This window comes from Halyomorpha halys, unplaced genomic scaffold, assembly GCF_000696795.3.
Source record: "Halyomorpha halys isolate HHAL.00 unplaced genomic scaffold, Hhal_1.1 Scaffold128.1, whole genome shotgun sequence".
Lineage (NCBI taxonomy): Eukaryota > Metazoa > Arthropoda > Insecta > Hemiptera > Pentatomidae > Halyomorpha > Halyomorpha halys.
Window position 1 is genome coordinate 719365 of NW_027110898.1, and position 23434 is coordinate 742798.

Sequence of the window (23434 nt, forward strand, 5' to 3'; positions counted from 1 at the left end):
TATATATTTAATAACCGCAGTTTAAAAATTAAACTATAGTATAAGGAAGAAATATATAACAATAATGAAATTGTTTATATATCAATGCAGATAAAAAGTTTATTGATAATACGATACCTATAATTATTTTGTATGTTTTCCTTATTGTATAGCTCTAAAGACTTTGTACATTGACAATATTTTCTGATTATTAATATATAGTACCTCCAAATGAGGTAGATGTTATTTTCGAATGAATAATACCCATATAATGAAGTCAATAAATAAAAATAAAGTTCAGGGCAAGGCACTCATCACTTATTTTGTAAACGTTGGTGGTGAATGAACGAAAAATCGTACTTCCACTCATTCTTTCATTTGGTGGTGTTAGCTCACTAAAGTAAATTGGGCGAGTTGGCTGCCACCTGTGGAACGTCAATAAATTGACCAGCTGCGTTTATTGGTATAAGCCATTGGAATCTTATTTCTATTACATTATGATTTTGAGCCCATTCATTGTGGATCAGTAACTGAAGTGTTGTTAGTAATTGAGTCGTTAGTTACAGAAACCTCATATATCCCAGTCTAAAAATATGGAGCATTGGTGTTTCCGTGATTCAATATTCAATTGTAATTTAGTGATCTCTGAAGTTCTTAAAAGGCTTGAACCATAAATAGTATGGTTTATATAATGTCAATATAATATAATGTAGAATATTCATGATATTTACATATGAATGGGAATTTTGTCCTAACAACTAGAAATAAATTTATTTTAGAAAATATCATCAAAACTACTACTCTTACGGTTATTTCTAAATTTTTAAAATAAGCCATAATTGACATCGTACATCTAATAGTTCCTTAGATATATTTTTCATACATCAAAAATTTTGTCAGAAAAAAAACTACTACTCCTTAGAAGATGACATCTTAAGACTTAGTTTAAACTAATTTATAGTAAATTCAACTAGCCTCAATATTAGTGGTATATTCTCTACGTCTAATAGTTCCAGATATATAGTTTTTCATAAACCAAACGTTTTTTTCCGAACAAGTAGAAATCAACATCCCGAGTATTTATTTTGGCAAATATCATGAAAAATATTAGTTGCATGATAAACTATAAACGTCAGAAATTACTTTATAGTACATTAAACTACATTTAATTTGAGTGCTAACAGGCCTCTGTACACCCAGAGGCCTATTGGCCTAATAATTCATTAATTCTACATTATATTATATTGACATTATATAAAATAAGATAAGTATGAAAAAAGGAATTATAATTAAAGTAGACTGTAACAATGAACCTCACTTGAACCTTATTCAACTTTGGTATTATTAGATTTAGAAAAAAAAAAAAAAAAATCGCGGAGCCACACAGCTAAAATCAAAGAAATTCATTGTCAATACAAGAAAAAAAAGATAATATTTTTTTTATTTTGTTCATTTTTTATTATTATAACATAATTTCATAACTAAAAATCATTATTTATTGAATATATTTTTTGAAAACTACGTATCAATAATCATTGGGTGTACAGAGGCCTATTAGCACTCAAATTAAATCTAGTTTAATGTACTGCTAAGTAATTTCAGACGTTTATGTTCATGAAAGTAATTTTTTTCTTGATATTTGCCAAAATAAATTCACAAGATGTTGATATCTAGTTGTTCGGACAACACGTTTGGTTTATGAAAAACTATATATCTGAAACTATTAGACGAACAGAAGTTACCACTCATATTGAAGCTAGTGGAATTTACTAGAAATTAGTTTAAACTTAGTCTAAGGAGTAGAATTTTTTTTTCTTTTTTTTGACAAAATATTTGATTTATGAAAAAATATATCTAGGGAACTATTAGATGTACATATGTCAATTAGGGCTTATTTTAAAAATTTAGAAATAATTGTAAGAGTAGTAGTTTTCATGGTTTGTGCTAAAATAAATTGATTTCTTGTTGTTCGGGCAAAATTTGCATTCATAAGTAAATATCATAAACATTCTTACCCGTACGAATATAAACGTTAAAAAGCTACATTAAACAAGCTTGGACATACTCAAATTTTGAATTAAGTGCTGAAAGGTAGGTATAAATACATTATGTGGTAAGCATTTGGAGCCAAATGTATCATAAAGATAGATGGTATTCCGTAAAATTAATTATAAAATTTAGTATAAGCATAAGAGATTCTGATACTTGTAAGTTTTTTTTTTTTGTCTTTTCTCAAAAAAGGTTTTTTTAAATTGGAAACATATTTGTATACTTATAATATATTTCAGTACTTCTTGTTTCTCTGACCCTGTCATTCTTTGCTTGATGCCATAGATGATGCAGCTGCGGTGAGATGCTGTGGTTGCTGGCGGTGGTCGGGCTGGCCTCGGGCGCTAGGGTGCGGCTGTCGGTGATCGCGCCCACGCTGGACCACGTCCAGGCCCTCCCCGTCATCCTCCCCATCATCGAGCTGGCCGTCCGCAATGTCTCCGACCGCCAGCACGGCCTCCTCCCGGGGGTCAACATCACCATCGCCCAGAGGAACTCCAATTGCTCCTCCACTTACGGTCCGCTGGCTGCCATGGAGCTTTACAATCACACTGGTAAGTCTTATTGCATAATAAATAATTACTTTTTGGTATACCTTAACGATTTTGTTTGACATAATAAATAACTTTATAGTAAATACGGGAGGAGCGCGGTGGCACTGTGGTACGCCACGATGCTACTCCAAGGACCCGGGTTCGAATCCAGCTGGACATCTAATTGTTGTTGTTGTTGATTGTTGCTTAAAGGCGTAAAACCCTCTGGTCATCAACGTCTATGGCATGATAAAAGTAAAAAAATAAAATAAATAAATAAAAAATATTAAAAAAAAATAAAATAAATAAAAAACATAAACAAATAAAAATCGAAGAGGAGTTATAATTTATAAAGAAGGCGATGTGCTTTTAAAAATTCAAACACTAATGTAATTTTCGCTTCTTCATCTGCGAGAGCTTCTGATAAATTTGGGGTCAGTCCTATCTTGTTTATTGTTGGCAAATAGTGAGCACATTCTTCAGAAATATGTCTAATCGTAAGAATGGACTGACAATATTTGCACGTTGGAGGTGGCAGTTTTTTGAGCAGGTGAGAGTGCGTGAGGAGAGTATGACCTTAATTCTCAAGCGGGCCAGAGCAACCGGCTGTGGCTGTTGCGGTAAGATGGTTTTACTGATCGTTTTATTTCTTTTAATTTACTCGGAGAGCTTTCATCCCTCTTGGTCTGCCATTTTTCTAATATTTGTAATTTAAGGGGTGTACTGAGTTCTGATGGGGTAAGAACGGCGGTGCCTCAGCCAGGGAGCGTGAGTGCCTCTCTGCCAGCTTTGTCTGCGAGCTCGTTACCAACAATGCCAATGTGGCTTGGAGCCCATATGAAAATAATGGATTTATCTTGTGATAATTTTAGAAAAAAAGATTGAATCCTAATAATGGGCATCTAATTTTTTTTCTGTTATACTGTGGCGGTGAGTCCAGTGCTCTAGTGCCCTCTGGGGTCCATCCAGTCTCATATATTGGATACCCTTAATTGGGTAAAATCTAGCAGTCGAGCGCGATTCTGACTAAATCACCTCCTTGCACAACCGTTGGTGTAGAAACAATACTTCCTTACTACACCATTAACCCTTCATTGGCTTTAGTGGTACAGGTTTCAATTTTTTAATATGTAAATACGCAGAAGATTCAAATCGCCTGAATAAAATAATTTAATGGGCCATCCGATTCCCTTTTCATTGAAACTCGACTACTGGCCGACTGCCTAATCATTGAATGTAACAATGGGTGTGCACAGTCTTTTGAATACACTATTGTTGTATTTATAAAACATTATTTTACAAAACTTACGGTTGGTACCTTAATGCAATCTGGGTTCATTGGAACTAACCGGTTTCAATGCTCTTTCTATAATAAGAAAAAACGTTTTGAGCGATTCACTGGTTTGATATGCATTGTGTAATTCTACCATTGTTTATTGAATCCAGCCAATATTATCTGTTTCTTCTCCTCTTGATTCTAAAAATAACATCATTAATTTCATTTTTTTTAAATTTTTGAGTGAACGGAACAATTGAATGTTCAATACTGGTTAGAAATCAGAGATGTTCGTTTGATGGACCAATCGTCGATTAAACAATTTAATTTGCTTAGTCCTTGTAAGGAAGTCACTAAAATCGGACTAAATTGTTGGTATAAAAAAAAATGTAGTCTATCATCATTATCAACTGTTGCAAGAGAATTACGCAGTGATAACCCGTCCTTCTTATCCTAATTGTAATACCTAAGAGTATTATATCTAATAAATAACAATTACTACTAGTACAGTGTAATACTGAGCCTCTTTTTTTTTTCATCTTTCCCGTGCTTGATTCTCTGATAAAATTATGTTGGGTAACAATAAACTTCCTGTTATATCCCTAAAATATGGTTTTTAACTTACTCACTTTGGAAAACTCAAATGTTCTTGATCATCAGAATTTTTTTTCCTTCTCATATTTTTTATTACAGATTAGAAATAATTTATGTTTTTGATTTAAATAAATCTTAACTTTAAATTATTTCATAATTTTATTGAATATTAAAGCAATATTTTATTATGAGCAGATTATTTAGCCTCTTGGCATACAAAAATGATACTACAAAAAAAAACACAAACATACTTAGTGTATGTACTACTTTCAAATTGTGGGAGAATTTAAAATGTGATAAACCAATGACGTAACATCTAGTATTTTCCATAATTTAAAGTAATAATTTAGTTTTCTTATCACACAAATTATCTCCTGATTGTTAAAATATTAAACTCGTCTTCTCATTCTGCTTAGCAATTATTCATTTGATTTACTTTTAAGAGGACCTGCAATATCGTCCAGTAAATTAAGAACTTTATCTAAAAATTAAGAAAGTTTAAATGAGAAATATACTATTCATGAATTCATGAATACGTGATGAGATTCAATTGCAAAAACGTAATTTCCTTTATAGCAATTGATCTTTTCATAATTCCTTCGGCATGATTTTCAATGAGTTATTTGAGTTTGACTGTTTGTTTAAAAAAGAAGAAAGAATTTTGTAGAATAATAGCAAATTGATCGATATTATTCTAACTTGCATGCTAAGGCAATCCAACTTTCAAAATACAAATTTTAAAGTTAAAAAATGTTTTATGTTGCAATGTGAGTGAATGAGAATTTCAACTCCAGAATCCCTTTTTTATAATTTTGTCAGTGTATTTTATTTGCTTACTGTCAGAATGAAGTCTATACTGTCTTAAATAATCTCCATCCAGCAACTAGTGTACTGCAAAACTGCATCACATGATGAAAAAATTGAAGTCTTACTTTTCAAATTCACAATCTTGACTGTTGTAGGTTTGGAGCGATCAAAATAGTTTGTGTTTAATATTCATAATTGCCTAATAAAAAGAAATACCAACTACATTCTCAGCTAGTATTGATACTTCATGGGGAAGTTATTTCTTCTTTCTACTGAAACATTTTTTTTTGTTTTTTTATAATTTATTTATTGTTATTTACAACTGTATACATATATAAACATCAAGTAGATTTGGTGTAAGTGATATTATGACATGATACAAACATGTGGAGAATCTAATCATTGATAGAACTCCAAAAACACTTCTAAAGAAGAAGATCTCGTGGCCATCTTCTTTTCAGACACCTAGGAGGATTATTAGGTAGTGAAGGAGAAGCCAGGTTAGAAACGAGTTGGTTTAGGTAGTTGAGAAGTTTATTATGGAAGGATTGGTATCTGGTTCTGGCCAAATCGGCAACATAGGGGACATTGAGGTCCTTATGGATCATTTGATTTGTGACAAAGTAAGCAGCATTAAGGATTTTACGAAGGATTTTGGACTGTAAGAATTGGATTCGAGAGGAATTAGATGGTTTAGTGGAGCCCCATAGCTCAATTCCGTATTTCCACATAGGCCTTGTAATAGTCATGTAGATCAGTCTTTTGTAATGGATTGGAAGTTTGGACCGTTTGTTTAGTAAATGTTGTAATAGTCGGAATCGACGAGCAGTTTCCTGTCTTTTCAGTCTTGTATGAGGATTCCATGATTTGCCCAGATTTAGTCCTAAGTAACGGATCTGCTCAACAGGAATAAGTGGAATATTATTAAAAGATAATGTGGGGCAAGATGAAGGTTTACAACGAAGGGTAAATGTGTTTTGGTGGGATTTATTGGAATTTATTTTAATCCTCCAGTTTTGGCACCATTCTTAAAGGGTGGTGTTACATTTTTTTAAATTATATTTTGTTTAACATTCAGTTCAATTGATTTTTAAGGTACATATTCAGTATGTAAACATTGTATTTTTTCAATTCAATTTTAGTAATTTTTCTATTACCACTATTATTCAATACTAGTTACTATGTTTTAGGTAATAATTTGTAAATATGAAGCGAAATTGATTAGATAAAATTGTGCAAAAGCATTAGAATGATATTTTCTTCACAGTTATACCATCTTTATTACCGTTAAAAATTGTTCAAAAATAAACGTAAATGATTAAAATTAATGTAACTAGACTTATAAGTTTACTTTTTTTTGTGTAAATCTTAACTTATTCAATATTTGAAATTATGTTTGGCCTGAATATTTAATTTATAAGGTATATTTGATAATACGGTGGGATAGAAATAAAAAAAATATATACTTTTTATTTCAATAGTTATTGAAATATTGAGGAATTTTATATTTTTATTAATATTTATTTATTTAGAGCAATATTGATTTTGAGTGACAATTTCACAAACAAAAATGTGCTCCAGACTACGCTACTTCATTATAATATATATTGATTAATTTGGTTTGAGTCGTATTATATTTAATTATTTTTCATTATATTACTTAGAGGAAGAGCGAAAGAAATTCCACTTAAAGAGTTCTGCGAACTTTTACTTGTAATAACCGGTGCCTAATAACGGTAATGTTACTTAAATTATAATTATGGTCCTTGTTCCGCTTAAGGAAGTATAATGACCGTCCAACTTTTGTAAATTGCAACAAAATGGATGGCTTATTTAAGTTTAAAACAAACGGCCCTGTGCTGCGATTCACCACCATATTTGGATAATTATGTCTCATATAAACATTAATGGGCACAGTTATTATATTTTTATTAATATATACTAAAATAAACATACCGGTTTTATAAACCTTTCTTTTTTCTTTTAGAATTTTTAAATACCCATTAGGTCTTCCTTGTTTGTTTTTAATTATCCCTGACATAATAATAATTTTTGACGAGTTTTAATCCAGTTTGATCAATTTTAATTATGGTGGGTCATTTTATGCTATTTATTTTCCTAAATTGAGTTGAAGTAAATATCCATTACACTTACTAAAAATGATATTTTAAATTAAAAACAAAGTTTATTTTTTAATTTTATATTTTGAACCAGAGACTTGCCAAAGCCAGTTATAAGTGATTCATAAATTATTATTCTGTAATATTTTTTTTTAAATCCAGCTCATTTTTTTCGAATATTACCAACAAATAAAAATATATATATTTGCACAAAATTAAATAATTGATACATTATGTGAAACCAATAAATTAAAACGAATAAAATAATACAATGAGAATTTGATATAATGTTAAATTTTCTAACTTGAGCCGGGGTATTTCCACTTCTCTCCCACATTCCTGAGATGCCGTAGTTTCACAAAACATTCCTGTATTTTCTCATTCATTGTTTATTTACCAAAGAGAATATTTAATTAATGAACCTAATATTTATTTTGAAATATCATTACTATAAAAAACAAATTTTCCCTGTTAAAACTGCATGAAGAAAACTTCTTTGGTCATTCATTTGAGATCTCAAATATACAATTTGTCATGAAATTCATATGACCATTCGTATTCATACAGAACCGCTGACTTGAAAATTTTATGTAGCTAATTAGTTTGCGTTGATTCAATTTAAACGACTTTTTTTTTCTGTTCTGTATGTATAATTAGTAATTTATTGTAGTTGTTTTATTTATTTTACCATATTAGCAAATAATTTAGTTTTTTTCTTTATATGCAGTTTTATTGGTCTCAGTCCATTACTCAATAAAACGTTAGTTCAATATAATATTCCTTATTTTTTACAAAGTAACATCTTTACGTTTTTGTTAACATATATTTTTAACATTTATATATTTACGTCGATTTCCAGTTTTAATCGCTCTTTCAATATTTCTACATTTAACTTTTTTTTTCTTCAAGTATTCGTTATCATTAAAAAAGGTAAGATATGTAGGGACCTAATTTTGGGATTTCGGGTGTGGGTTGTCTTGGGAAAAACTACTTACCATTATTTTTGATATTATGAGATTGTAATGTGTCGTACATCGACCAATACTTGCTATTATTGAATATTTTGAAAGTAAGATTAGTAAGATGTGTGTATGCTAAAGTAAGAATTATTTTCGGGCAGATTACAATACATGCAAGTACATATGTATTACTATCTAGAGTCCATAATTCTATGATAAATAACAAATTCTAATATAAATACAATAACATAATCATATAACAACTGGCTCAAATTATTTTATTTGAAATTACATACCATCTAAGCAATACTTTAAAAGATTACATTTAAAAAACACAGTTGTAAGTAAGTGGTACGAAGAAATATTATACAGTTAAAACACAATATCAGGTAATCAGGGTCACAAATAAATTAAAGTATTTAGCGTAAGTTGTTTGTAGTAATGGGTCCGAGAGAAAGGGGATGGAGGAGAGATTGGTCAAGATGGAAAGATTCAGCTTTGCCATTAGCATTCTATACTGTAAAAAGGTTCTGTCAATAAGAGCAAAAAGGAAACTTTTGGGAATAGAGAGGAAGATCTTGAGGAGGATTCATGGCCCAGTAAAGTTACCGGAGGGATATAGGCTGAGACTTACCAGAGCATTATACAGAGAAATACCTTTAAGCGGACATTAGGTTAAGGAGGGTGCGTTTCTACGGTCATAAGGTCAAAGAGGGGTTGACGGTCATGGTTGATTAAGGAGATAAAGAAAAAAGAAAAATAGGAATTGAGACTGCCTCAATAGAGATGAATACAGGGACAAATGAAAGAATATAAAAGTCCTGGTGGTAACCAAAGTGGTGAGAAGGGGGGAAGTATGGAAGAAATTGGTAGGAAGAAATAACAGCACAGTCCGAAAGAATAAAGAAGAGGTGAGAAGAAAGGAAGGGAGGGAAATGTGTGGGGAAAGTTGGAAAGAAATAATATTCGCGTGGTCTATTTGGATCGTGCCAAAGAGAATTGATGGCCTGTGAGTTACAAATAAATGTATTTAAGTTATTATTAATTAAGGAATGCGCATAACTTTAGCGAGAAATGGAGCACTTCATATTGTATAGTGAACAATGTAATAGAATATAAAGGGAACTTCGAGATCTGATCGAGTTCTGATCATTTGAGATGGGATCCTCCGGCTTGCGTTGCTTCGTTAATGTTTTATATACAATTTTAGAAACTAAAAAAAAAATATTTTTCTCTGCAGCCCCTCTCTTCCTACCAAAAGACAATAGGGCCCCATCTAAGATTGTCTCCAGTGCCTCAAAATTTCTTTACATACAAAATAGTCTTATTTATAAGCTCTCTGGCTGAAGAGGTCAAATAACGATATGGTTGCCTAATTCATTGTTGAAATATACCCTAAGTTTTGTACAGTCTTATATTTTATGAGGAGTGAATTTAAACTTTATATTTTGAATATAAAAAGCGATACTTTGAGGTATTTTCTTTCCTCAGTTTTTAAGTTATTCAGCGAACAGTTCTCAGGATGAATAAACATTCTGATTTATTCCGAAAGTTCATTATCCGAGGTCATTGCCTTTGGAATCGAGACGAACTTAGAATTCAAGTAAATTTATTAATTTCCATTTCGCAATACTTCGGTCATGGATGATACAGGTTTACCCTTGCAAAAGGTCCGCTTCCATATTCCGTATTTAAATATTGAATGGGGACAGACTTCCTGTCTCGGACATTTATTTTATAATAAGGAAATTTTACGCTCGCCCATTCAGGTTTAGAGGGATGCTGTTAATGGGGACCTTCCTGGTGGTCCTGCTTCTATTTTAATGCCATTCGATTCCCATCCTCTGATTCCCTTCATAAACTTTATAGGACATGGAATCTTTCAGATTTTGTGTAAAGATACAGACGATGGTCTCTTAGGGCAGTGTTTACATTGGCCATGCAGATGAATGGTTATTTAGGACCCTGTGTTGTATCGTTTATCATGCTAATGATATTAATATATACCGCTTCTCCCACGGTTTATATAATATTGCTGTTTAACATTACTTTTTCTCCGGTGGGTATTTCTGTAGCTTAATAATAATTTTTACTTCTTTTTTTTTTTTTGATATTTTACTTAATTCCCATTAAATAATAAAAAAGTTATTTAAAAAAATGCATTTCTATTAAGAATAAAAATGTTGAGGTAATAATATTATTGAATGAGCCAAAGGTTATCAAATTCGAAATTAATCAGTTAAGATTACTTTCATTTGTCTATATACTGATTATATAGATAGTAGGGAAGTATGGCGGTAATGAAAAATGTCGAATCTGAGGTTTTATAGCAAACCTCGTTTTAATGTCTTCCGGGTCCAAAAAAACAAATATTACAAAATAGTCTGGAGCGTATGTTTCTGGGCCTTGAATTTTCAAAAAAATTTTCATCTAATCTACTTTTATTTAAAAAAAAATGTTAACCTTTATATTACTCTAAATGACTATCCCTCATTGCTAGAAGTAACAACAAATAGATAAATACAAACTATGATACGAGAAAAGTGGATTAGTAGCCAAAAACAAAAATTAATATTTTCTGGTTTCATTGTTGTTATGGCAATAGTCTAGACTTTTAAAGTATTTTCTTAGTAATAATAAAAACATGGAAACATATTACCAGCGAAAAATTGATTTATCCGATCGGCAGCTTTGAATCATTAATTTTTTTACATTATCATTAATTTTCTCTTAAGCGGCTCTGATGATTTCGATTAAACTCTTAATATCAAAGTGAAATCAAGTGGTATTTAGAAGCAACTATTATTCTCACTGAAATGGCTTAGTAGGATTTTAATGCCTAAGATTAAAAAAAGCTTTAATTTTTTTTAAGTATTAAACATCTCTCATTATTAGTCATAATAAAGAATGAATAAATATAACATACTATGGAATTTAATAATTAAGTAAAGATGAAAATAAACATTTCGTGTTTCTATGGTTGTTATAAAGAAAGTTATATATTTTTGTATTTTTGTCATAGCAAGTTCTAAGTTCCTAAGTAATAGCAGTTTTTTACCTAATCAAGAAATACAAATATGGTTGGGAGAAATATTTCCATCATGAATAATAAATGAGTTAGCGAACTGGAAATTATAATATTATTAGTCCAAAGTATGGTGACAAGTGGAAGCTTTGCGATGCGTATTTTTCATGACTTATTAATGGAATTATAGTATATAATAATTTATCGTAAATAATAATGAATTTGTTATTATGAACGGAAATGGTTTAAATAGACTGAAAGTTGGGTAATAAGTGCTAATATTTTTATACTGGGCAGTCTGTATCCGAGGGAGCTGAAATCACGCCTTTAACTACATCATAAATGAAGCGGCGCCGGTTCTCGAATCCAGTGAAAAAATAAAAATAAAACCCCTATAAATGTAATAACTTATAAAATGTTACTCAGCATCATTCGTTGATTTTTTTTTTTAAATAGGGTCAAAACAACTTTTTATTTGTCTGGACGGCTATAATGTTTCTCATTTTTTAAAAATGTTGTTTCCGAAATTGTTTGTCGGATATCATATTTTCAGGTAATAATTTTTATCTTAATTTTAAAATTTAAGTAGGGGCTTAAGTTCCACGGATAGAGGGGAAGTATTAAAGGATTAAGTAGCACAAGTGGAAGAATTATCTGCCTTCCCCCCATGTAAAGACAATCCGAGAGCTTACATCTGGGACTCTCTCGGATCTACAATTGCTGCCACTCTCTCAGATGAATACAAGTGACATCACGACCTTGGCATTAACAATCAAAGTTGAGTAAATAAGATTAAATTGAAAATAGGATCTCTTTATGTCCCTATATCCTCCTTATCAATATTTGGAAAGACTTTCCCGATACACCAGAGATGGAGATTTGCCACTACTAGTTGGTGGAGATAGAAATGCTCACCATTTGTTGTGAGAAAGCACAGACACCAATAAGGGAAGCGTAGCCTTGTTGGATTTTATAGCCTCAATTGATTTAGGAATTCTCAACAGAGGTGGCGAAACATATCAAGGGTAATAAAAATAGGTTTTAGATACAATGCTTGCCTGGAGCTGCATTAAAAGACTTTTTGAATACTGGAGAGTCACCTCAGACATAACATTGTATGGTCATTGGATGATCTCATTCAAATAATAGTTGGTATACCCCTTCTTTCACTGAAATGGAACCCAAGGAATACACACTGTTCCACGGGGGAGCATTCACTGAGATACTGGAAGGTGGTTCACTTTACATGAAGACTTTCTAGGTCCCAGTTAGACATGGAATCTAGCCTTCTCGAAAGTTATGTCAGACTATGAGGAAAGAGAATCTTATAAAAAAGTCAGACCTTAAATTTATCAAAACCTATCTGACCAAGAAAAAAGACACAAGAAAATCCTATTACAATCTTACAAGACAAAGCTAGAGGCGGACTGGAATTTATACTGGACTGGAATAAAAGAGACCTACGAAGACATACACGGGACAGATAGGGCAAGTTCTATAGTAACATAGAACTAATCCAAGCCGGAAGCCTCTCGACTAATAAAGGTATTAGGTAAAGGTAGGTCAACAGCCATTAGATAGGAAACCAGCTGGGAAGTGGACCTACAGGAAATAAAAGGAAATAAAAAAATAAAGGAAAATTTATCCCATTTAATGAAGGTATACTTTCCAGGTTGCCAGAATTAGAAATAAGGCAATCCTCCAATGATGGATTCCCTCAGAGAGTCTTCAAATGAAGAAGAGGATTGGATGTTAGTGGAGTCTATAGCTACGGATGAGGCCATTAGGGCTGTCGGGGAGCTCAAGGCCCCAGGCTTTTTATACTCAAAGAAGGACTAATGCTCTGCTCCTCCTTACCAGGGCATTGCTTATAGTCTCTCTGGCACTGGAATATATACTAGAGTCATAGAGAAAAGCTTTGATAGCTTTTATTGGGATGGAGGACTATAGTGTCGCCAAATCTTATCGACCTATAAGCTTATGCTCCTTCCTGTTCAATCCTGGAGAAATTCGTAGCAGTTCACTTTACAAGCAAGGTGTTACCAATCAATCCCCTTCAAATCAATCAGCACGCATATCTCCAGGGAAAAGAGACTGCCCTGCACTCCTTGGCACGGAGGATTGAAAAGACTTAACACATAAGGAATTCGCCTTAGGACTATTTTTCGATGTAGAAGGGGCATTTCACAAAACAAGGCTTAAAGCAGTCTGTAAAGCATTTTTAGACATTTCTACCCTGAATACAGGTTTGGGTCAGATTTTATATAAATAATAGAACAATTGTTGTTTATTATGACGGCACCAGACTACAGGCGCAGGCAGTGACAGGATGCTCTCAGGGAAGTTGCATCTCACCGTTGCTAGTTATGAACAGCCTATTGAGAAGACTTGAGGACGCTGGGATATTCGCTCAGGAATTTGCTGGGACCAATGCATGTCCTATCCGATGTAGTACAGACACGGTGCAATGAAATGCAGCTTTCAGTAAACCTATCAAAGACAGAGTTGATTCTATTTACCGGGAAGCGAAAATTAGGTACCTTTCGAACCAAAGTTTTCTTTGGCAATCAACTCCAATTAAGTCAAAATTCAAATATATCGGTATTAGATTGGATGCTATACTTTACTGGGGCCTAATTTGGCAGAACCCAAAGGAAAAACTAGTGAAGCTTTTTGACAAGTAAGAGGCGCTGTCGACCCAAGGATTATACATTGGATTTATACAGCACTGATAAAACTCAGAATCTACAATGGTTGTATTGTGTGGTGGGCAGCCCTACATAAGACTTCTCAAATGGAAATTATCTGTAGGATCCAAATGATGGCCTGTATTAGCATGACTGGGACATTTTCAAATATAACCTGAGGCATTTGAAGTCTTGCTCTCTTTAATAATGCTCTAGTTATTAATTAAAGGGGATGCAGTACTTGCTTACTTAAAATTGAAAGAAAATAGACAGTGGAAAGAGATGAGAGAACCGTTTTGGATATCGCCAAGTGAACAATAGCACTTGGCGAAATCCAGAACGGTGGAAAGCGGGCTACCATTATTTTTTAAGGATTTAAAGAAGAAATAAAATAAATAGGCTAAAATAAACCCTCTGTTGGGTTTTTTTTATTTCAGGATGTTTATAGATAACATAAAAAAAACTAATTCTTTTAAAGTCTTGTTATGGCAATCTCAAATTTTATGAAATCGTGAAACGATAACCAGAAACTTTACCTAAATTGAACAAGTAATGTGCTGCTTGGGATAAACAAATGATCTGGTAATTTCTAAATCAATCTTATCTCAAAATAACATACAATTTCATCACAATTCATTTTTTCCTGAAGGAGAGAAGAAATGAATTGATTGAAATGTCTGTACCTTTCAATCTGAATGAAAAACGTTCACATTTCATAAACTTCTTTTTGAAATACTAAGGCACAAACCTTTTATTAATACTCTTCATTATTAAACCTGGAATTTCTCAAGAAGCTTTTAGGCAACCTGGGGATTACTTTAATTATAGTTAATCTTAAGATTACCTTTAACTGCAGAATATGGTAAATCATAGATCATTAATGTTTTCCAAAAATTGTTGTCCTAAGCAGCAGTTTTAGAAATCGCAATATTTATTTTAATAAAGTACAACAATTTTTTTTAGCCTACAAAAACTTGTAATTTTGTCGAGTAGACTTAATTTCAAATAAAACAAAATATTTGTTTCAAGTATTTAAAGCTGCCATCTTAATTTTACATTATAGGTTTCAAAGTTTTTTGTGGCAGATTAGATGTCGAGAATCTCTCTAGCCATGAAAAATGGGCAAAAAATCAGATAGTAATAAAAAAAAACCAAGTAAAGAAATATATTTTGTTACTTTATTTTTTTACTTAGGCTGAAATTACTTTATCTTATATTAATTTTGGTAACTTTTATAACTCCCAAAGAGTTGGAGAGGCCCCCTACCATGGGTCCGGGTTTTATGCCCCTTAGGCCGGTACTGAACACATGGGATGTTAAGCATCGTTATTACACTTCTATACCAATACAGCCGATTGATCATCAATTAAAAATTGTTATTTTTTTCTATTTGAGTTCCAGTTTTTCCAAAACATTTCAGGATTTCGGTTGTTAAAAAAAACTATTTCTATCTAAAACGGGATGTTATCCGTTATCACAGTAGTAATATACATATTTTTTATTGTGTAATATTACATTTTTGTTTATATTTGTAGGCAATTTTAAAATGGACCACAGAGCTCATTCACATCATATTTAAAATATATAAATTAAATGATAACATAATTTGAAATTGAAGAAAATATTAAAAATAATAATAATAAATAAATAAAAGAACAAAATAAAAATAATATATAATAATAATAAATAAAATAATATCATAAACATAATCATTTATATTTAAATCCAGCCAGAGGAATTCCGAATCGAGCTTTTCCCCCACTTTTGGAGGAAAGAGAAGGGTTGAAAGTGGACCCTGGAAGATCCCAGCATTTTTCTCTCAACTGCGTCAAAGGCATTAAAAGGCCAGTGGTAGATGAGTGGAGCCCTAAGCCGCAGACGCTCAGGACTCTAGCGGAAATTCTGGCCATTGCCAGAATTCCAATATAGTAGTTATTTACTATTGGTCTCTGAGCCACTGCCGTTTCAACCTTCGGGAGTGATTTTTGGCATAAATGATAAGGGCTGTTCTAGGAGATTGTGCTGATGAGTGAGTTTCTCATGGAATGTGGTAAATCTAGATTTAGTCTAGTCTGAGACAAATGGAATTTTAAGGTTATGATTATGGGTATTATTGGTTGCATAGCAAAGAGCATTGGCTATTGTTCGAAGGACTTAAGACTTAAAAGTTTGATAATATGATAAGTCCAAATAAGTTTTATTAATGTATTGTAAAGTGTAGTAATTTGTTGTCTACTGAATGCTGTGATTTTCTACTTAGCATATAATCGCCAAAATCGTCGGTTCAGTTCTTGCCTTTTATGTTTAGTGTGTGGATTTCATGTTAGTCTTCTGCCTAGGAGAAAGCAAAGATACCGTGTCTGAGGAAGGAATTGGAATGGGATTAAAATGAACTGGTGTAATTTATTCACAAATTGTTACCCCAGTCTTCGATAAGGGATAAGTGACTTTGTAGGTTTGCTGATACTAAATCTAGACCTGAGTATCAAGAAAGGATGGAAGTATCATTAGCGAATGTTGCCTGGAAGGTTCCGCAATGAAGTGGAATATATGTGGTAAAGAGAATTTAAAGGACATGACTCATAACGCTGCCTTGTGGTATACCGGCTTCAACTGAAGAACAGTTGGAAAATTCTGTACCACAGCGAGCGCAAAAGGGTCTGAGAGGTAGGATCGAAGGATGAGGTATAAGGACTGGGATAGATGAATTTTAAGTTTGAAGAGCCTGCCATACCCGGTCAAAGGCCTGTGATATGACCAGAAATGCTCCCGAACAGTTTGCACTCTTTTATAAGTTTAGTCAGTTGTTCTGGCATGCTTTCTATTTATTTATTCTTACTGGGATTATTTTTTTTCTCTTATTACTATTTCTGACAACGCTTCCATAAAAAAAAATATAGACCCGAAAACATACTAAACATATACTATTGGAAAAAGTTTTAATAAAACTTGAAACCAAAATAGTACAAAACTTGTCAAACTGTATCTAATAATTAATAAAAACAATTATAAAAAAAGTTTAAAGAGTTACAACTTAGAAATGGCGTACAGCTTTTGCGATAAAGGTATTAATCATTTTATAGCAAGTAATAATGTGAAAAAGAAATCCACCAAATTGAGATGATAAATCTTTAAAACTTAAGCCGCGCGCTATACAGTAAAGCACACCTTTACATTAAATGAGCCTTAATTTCCATAGATTACAAAAGATAAATTTGTTTGATCAGTTCCGTTATGTCGTATTTCTGGTTCCCAACTCTAATCTAGCGATCTGTGGGTCGCCGGATTCGGATATTTACTGTTAAGATCGTCACGGGAGATCGCAATCCCTTATCCAGGAAACTGCTTCAATCTAAAACCAGTTTTATTTTTAGTGCCGTCTAAACGTGACCATCATGATATCGTTACGAAATTCAGCTCCTAAAAGAATCTGCTTCGTGCTAAGATATGCAAATTGGAGTGGTCTAGAATCGTCATCACTGAACTTTACTACCAATCTGTATTTATCGATTTCTGTGACTAAACACCAAAAAAAAAAAGGAAGAAAGAAAAAGAAAACGTTTTTGTCGTATCTTTTATGACATATTCACGAAATTCCTTGTTATTCCTTTTAATATTATAGTTTGTTTTATTTATTCGATTATTAGAAATTTCTTTTTTAGGCCTGATAAATTAGTAAAATATATTTTGAGATAAGATATGAACAATATGTGCCAAATAAAACAAATTTGTTGGAATCCAATGCAGCGAAAACATAAAATAAAATATTTATAAGTGGAATAAAAAGTTAAAAGCACTCATCAAGTACGATAAAAATAATTTCAAAGTTTTTATATATTTTTTTACATTACAGTGAGGTTATTATGTTCACATAAACAAGTCAAATTTTGATGAAATAAAGTTTATAATCAGTAAAATAACATACAGTTTCTCTTTGACGAAATATTATACATAAAAAATACGTTATGATAATAAATACCAATATCACAAATTATCACTATAAATTCTCAATCAAGGTCAGAAAACATTTCATTAAAATAACTACTCACGATTCGCGATAAATAGCCATAATTTTGCTATTAGTCGTGTGCATAATAAATATACGGTAAAACATAATTCTGCAGATCTTTAGAAATGTGAATTTTGAAAATTTTTTGTGTACAGTACTCTGATATATTTTAATATGCAATTTAGTGCTTCTTCACTCAAGAATTCTACTGATAACATAACACATAATTTAATTAAATCCACTTTCTATTAATTAATTAATACTTTATAAAACGAAAATGGCGTTTTAACCTTTTTTTTACACCCTACCTGGTCATTAAGGGGAAAGATGGTTAGTAACCAACCTATTCTAATCATGGTGAGAGGATCATTCCACGGGACAGCCACACAATAAAAGTGAAACACCCTAGTTCGGATTTCACCCGGGCTACTGCAGTTATGCATTGTTATGTTGTATGCATGAAGTTGCAAAGGTGATGCCATAACTTATTTGGCTACAAACGATCTGAAGAATTTTAAACCATCCATATCGAATTTAATCAAGTCTCGCTTTATCGTTCGAGTGCTCTTTGAATGCATGTGAATAAAACAGTTATTTAGATTATCTCGTACAAAAATTAACGTTACTTTTGTTTCCACAGCAACCTTAAGAATTAAAAATTAGACACTATATTACACTTACATAATGATAGGAGCACAACATGAAAATTTTATTTTTCCATCTGTATCATTTAAGGTTTCGCAATAATCTGTAGCATTGTAGCATACCGGGATTTTCCCCATGTAAACGGACAACAGCAGAAAGGTTTAAGGCTCTTCATAGTCGTTTCTGATATATGGGGGTTATCTATTCCCTATAAGATTTCATCCTATTCTAGCCATTGTGAGGGGTCAAGTTTTCATTTAATGGTATCGCCGCAGCAATAAAGGCTACTTCCCTGTTGCAGTTCCGAGGTTGCAAAATCTAAGCCTTAACTCCCTCAGCTACAGACGGCTCAGGCCATTATAGGTGAAGGTATTCCTTGAAATGATTCAAACACTACAAAAAAAAAAAAAATCTTATCCAATTTTAATGGAATTTTATTGCGTGGATTGGTATCCTGATGGTTCCCTACCAATTTCATCAGATTCCATAGCATACTTTCGCTTTCGTTAGCATACTAACAATTCAATACCGGTAAAAGCAGATGATTAAATCAAAATGGACAGTTTATATTTTGAGGAAAGTTGGGCCATAGCATGGAAATAGTCTGATATATATTTTATCAAATGCAATACACTAATTTCGCTTAAGCTTGAGCAAATGTATTTTTCTTGAAACACTTAAATTATGAAAACGGTTCGTTCAATTTAGGCCAAAATTAGACAAATTTTAGGGATTGGTTTTCGACATCCTTATTTTCACATTTACTCAATTCCATGTTCTACTTTCGCTTATATATGAGTAAACGAATTTTCGTAGACAACTGTTTTCGAATTTTTTTTATAGCAGTTTATCAGTGTTTATTATGATTTGTGGAGATAGAGAAAAATGTGACTAAAGACCTAAGTTGAAAAAAGTAAAAATAAAAAAATGTAAACTGGCACAAAAAGCGGGTCAAAATCTTTTGGATTCAGTGTCACGAGATTGTCTGTATTAGAAAAAAACAATTTCACAAGCTGTGGAAACCATGTGACGATCTGAAAGTAAAGACGTAGTACGTGCTACCGTGATGATGGAAAATAAATACTAAATATTTTCCTTAACACTGATCTCCGCTCTCTGCACTGCAGTGCTGAATTATTAGCCATCAACCGTGCATGAACCCATAAACCATAAAATTATTAGTTTCGATCTAATCTGCCTTCATTTCAATATTGGATCCCATCTCTCGGAACTGGTTAGTAATTCGGTGGTTACATAAATAAAACGTTAGAAACAGCTGGTTGTAGGGATTATTTCTTAGGTTTACCATGCTATGTCGGAATCACGGGCAATCAAACGGTATATGTGACCTAGGAGTGCATAACTCATCGGGCGGGCATAACTTATCATTTGCACACACCCTAATGAAATTACCTCTCCTATCCCTCAAAATTCATAGTTAAGAAGGGAAAGACTCACAAGAGACAATATTGTAAAGGTTGTGGAGCCTATATACATATCTTGCTGTCCAGATGAGAAGTCCGTAATAAGAGGAACGACAAATCATATTACAATACGAGAAAAAATTATAAGATGGTCAGGGCTGCGGTCAAGATGAACAAAAATTAGTTTTAACTCTTCATTTTTTGCCAAAGTTTTGATCCACAACGTAGATCTTCACCAGGGAAGTTGTAATGGAGATATACAACAATGAACAAAGGAATTGAGAATTTCACAGTTGAGTTTATCATTCAAAATTGCTTTGTTCATAGCTTTAGACCTCCGCCCATCATCGTCTTCACTGCATTGGCGACCAATAAATAGATAAACTATTTTTTTGTTTGTCTTCTTTATTGCAATCCTGACCATTTCCTTCTCATTTTTTTCTCGTAATGTGATATTTCGGGTTAGTTTAAATTATTTTTTTAAGAATCAAATTAATTTTTAAAAATTTAGAAACGAATTTTTATTCTTTTGTTATATTATAACGCTTATCACTATTTAATCTAAAAATGAATAAAGCATGTTTGTTTTGATAACTAAAAAAAATTCAGAAAAAAATATTAATTGAAAGTATAAATTTATTCTAAAAACGATTAAAACATATAAATATACAAACATATACTTTACTTATTATGTATCGATAAAACCAAACAGATAATTTCAGTCACCGACTAATCCAATGATAATTATCTGATTTGCTGTTATCTGATATGCTATTATATGATATCTGATATGCTGTTATATGATATAATTATCCAATGATATAATGTAACAGTATCTGGGAGTCAGAGATATGCAGGCCTCTTGTAAAGGAAGTAAAAGATAAATGGCAATCTATGTGGAACGAAAGCCCAATGAGCAAATTAAAAATTATTAAAAAGGATGTCAAGCCCTGGGGTACCTCCAGTCGCAAATGCCGTAGAGAGGAAGTTGTACTGGCTAGGCTGAGAATAGTTCACACGAGGCTCACTCACTCCTATCTTATATCAAAAGAAACGCCTCCGAACTGCCAGTATTGCAATAACAATTTAACAATAAGCCATGTTTTCCAACGATTCCCATATTTTACACCACACTTCTATAGCTTGGGACTAAGCCAAGATATCTCAAAAACCATTGGAGACGATGATAAGGCAATAGAATCGGTGTTTCGGTTTTTGAAATCACAAAATTTACAGACAAAAATATAACTTGAATCGGAAGAAAAAAAAAAAAAATAATCAAATCAAAAAATAAATAAAATTTAACGAATATTAGCAAAATTAAATAAAATATAAATGGCGTTGATGACCAATAAAGTTTGGCTCTACTCAACAACCAAACAAACAGTATCTGGGAAACATCCATATACCCCGAGGCTTGGAGAGAATCAATAGTCATCCCTATACTCAAATCGGGCAAAAATAAGCTACAACTCAACAGTACCGGGCAATATCGCTTTCCAGCTGTTGGTCAAAACTCCTGGAGAAAATGGTTAACAGACGACTGATGTAGGTCATTGAAAAATTGAACCTCTTGTCACCTATACAATGTGGATTTAGGAAAAGCAGATCGATTATAGACCAGCTTGTGACAATGGAAGCCGAAATTCTCAACACCTTTACAGTTCATCAACCAATCATGCCAAGAAGAGGCTCAAGCTTGAACATACTCTTGAAACGTATTGGCAGCACCATCTGCTCACTTCACCGCAACTTTCACTGCGCCTGAAACTACTGATCTATAAAGCAATTATCAGACCAACTCTGCTCCATGGTGCTCCTTTAATGAGACACCTCTACAAAACTACGCTAAACAGACTGAAGAGTTTCCAGGGATCTGTTCTTCGAAGAATCGTCAGGGGAACCAAGCTTTAGAGGGCCAAGAACAGTGTCATCCGTGAAGAGCTCCAACTATTCAGTGTGTATTAGTATTCAGATGTAGTATGTTAGTATACATTTGACATTTCTATAATGCATGTATGTATTATATAAATTTAATAATAAAGGAGGTTACGAGTAAGCACTGCTCGCTCCCCTGCATATAGCAGATTTCACAACCTACCTTAAAATGTCCTTCAAGCAAACAAAGGATGATTATGTTTATCATGTATACATATTTCTAATTTTGTATTATGTATTATTTAATTTGAGACAATAAAATTAATAGAAGGGTTTTAAAAAAAAACCTAACTTTAGTTGTTAAGAGCTTTTACTACTTTAATTGCGAAATAAATATATTGGGATGTAATTCTCTTTGTTGGATGTATTTTTATTTAATTATAAATTATACATTATTAATTACCATAACTAATAGGACTTCAATTAATTCTATTTTTTTTATGACATGTTGAGTAAATCAACCGGCAAATACTGTACACGTATTCTTTCGGAGAAAACTAAATAATTAAGTATAAATAAACCATATTTATTCCTTGAACCGTGTCGTTTCAAGTTTGAATAAAGTGCTATAATATTTGCGACATAAAAGAAGAAAAAAAGGAGGAACATTAGCCATTTACCAACTTTATTGATGTTTGAACCCAATATTTTATCGTGTGTTCGCTCTACTGGCTGTGAAGTTATGTCATCTTTGAAAAAAAAAATGGTAATTCTTTCAGGGAAGTCCTTCTTAACCCGTGACAAAAAACAGCGAAAAGTCCCTTTGGTAGGGTGGGTAATGAAGGGAAATGAAAAAAAAAGGGATCTAAAGGAAAAGTTATGTGGAAATGATGTTTTTGAATGGGAGGTTCCGCCCTCTGTAAGGGATGTTTTCTCGTCCAATTTATTTTCATGCCGCAAAAAGTGGAGGAATTGTTGGAGATTAAAAACGCTTTTTACGTCATTCTTTCTGATATCATCACCGGTATGGTGTTTAAAATGCACTTTTATCAAATATTCTTATTATGGAGGTTTTATTTGTAATTATTTGCAACAGGGTGTTGTAATAAGCACTTAACCATCGCATATTTTCCATGAAGAGTTAAACAGATGTATTTCTAGGTTAAGTAGGTATTTTGATGCTATTTTGAACGGAAACGCCTAAAACTGGTTATTTCGTGTTAGATAAGTGAATGAAAAATCTTGTATTTTTAAAACCACTGAAGCACCGTGAAATTTATTTTCTCATTTAGTTAATTATCAATTTTTTTTTCATATCTGATATCCATCCATGTTTTTTACTGCTAATAAACACAAATGGTAAATGGTTTTAAATTTAAAAAAAAAAATTTAAGGTACTTTAGAGAAAGGAAGTTTTGGAAACTAAGATTAGTAATTTTCTTAGATCAC

At 32.3% G+C, this 23434-nt stretch overlaps 1 protein-coding gene across 6 annotated transcripts in view; it reads left to right on the top strand.

Moving 5' to 3' along the window:
- Positions 1 to 23434, top strand: part of LOC106678192 (atrial natriuretic peptide receptor 1) — a 1188520-nt gene that overhangs the window by 577970 nt on the left and 587116 nt on the right. For 5 of the 6 annotated variants that reach the window (XM_067048969.1, XM_067048970.1, XM_067048968.1 and 2 more), the window contains one exon: positions 2314 to 2582. The exons of the other annotated variant lie outside the window; for it this stretch is intronic. In XM_067048969.1, coding sequence (XP_066905070.1) covers positions 2333 to 2582 — 250 coding nt within the window. In that variant the 5' untranslated portion in view covers positions 2314 to 2332. The remainder of the gene's footprint in view (positions 1 to 2313; positions 2583 to 23434) is intronic. 6 annotated transcript variants of the gene reach the window in all.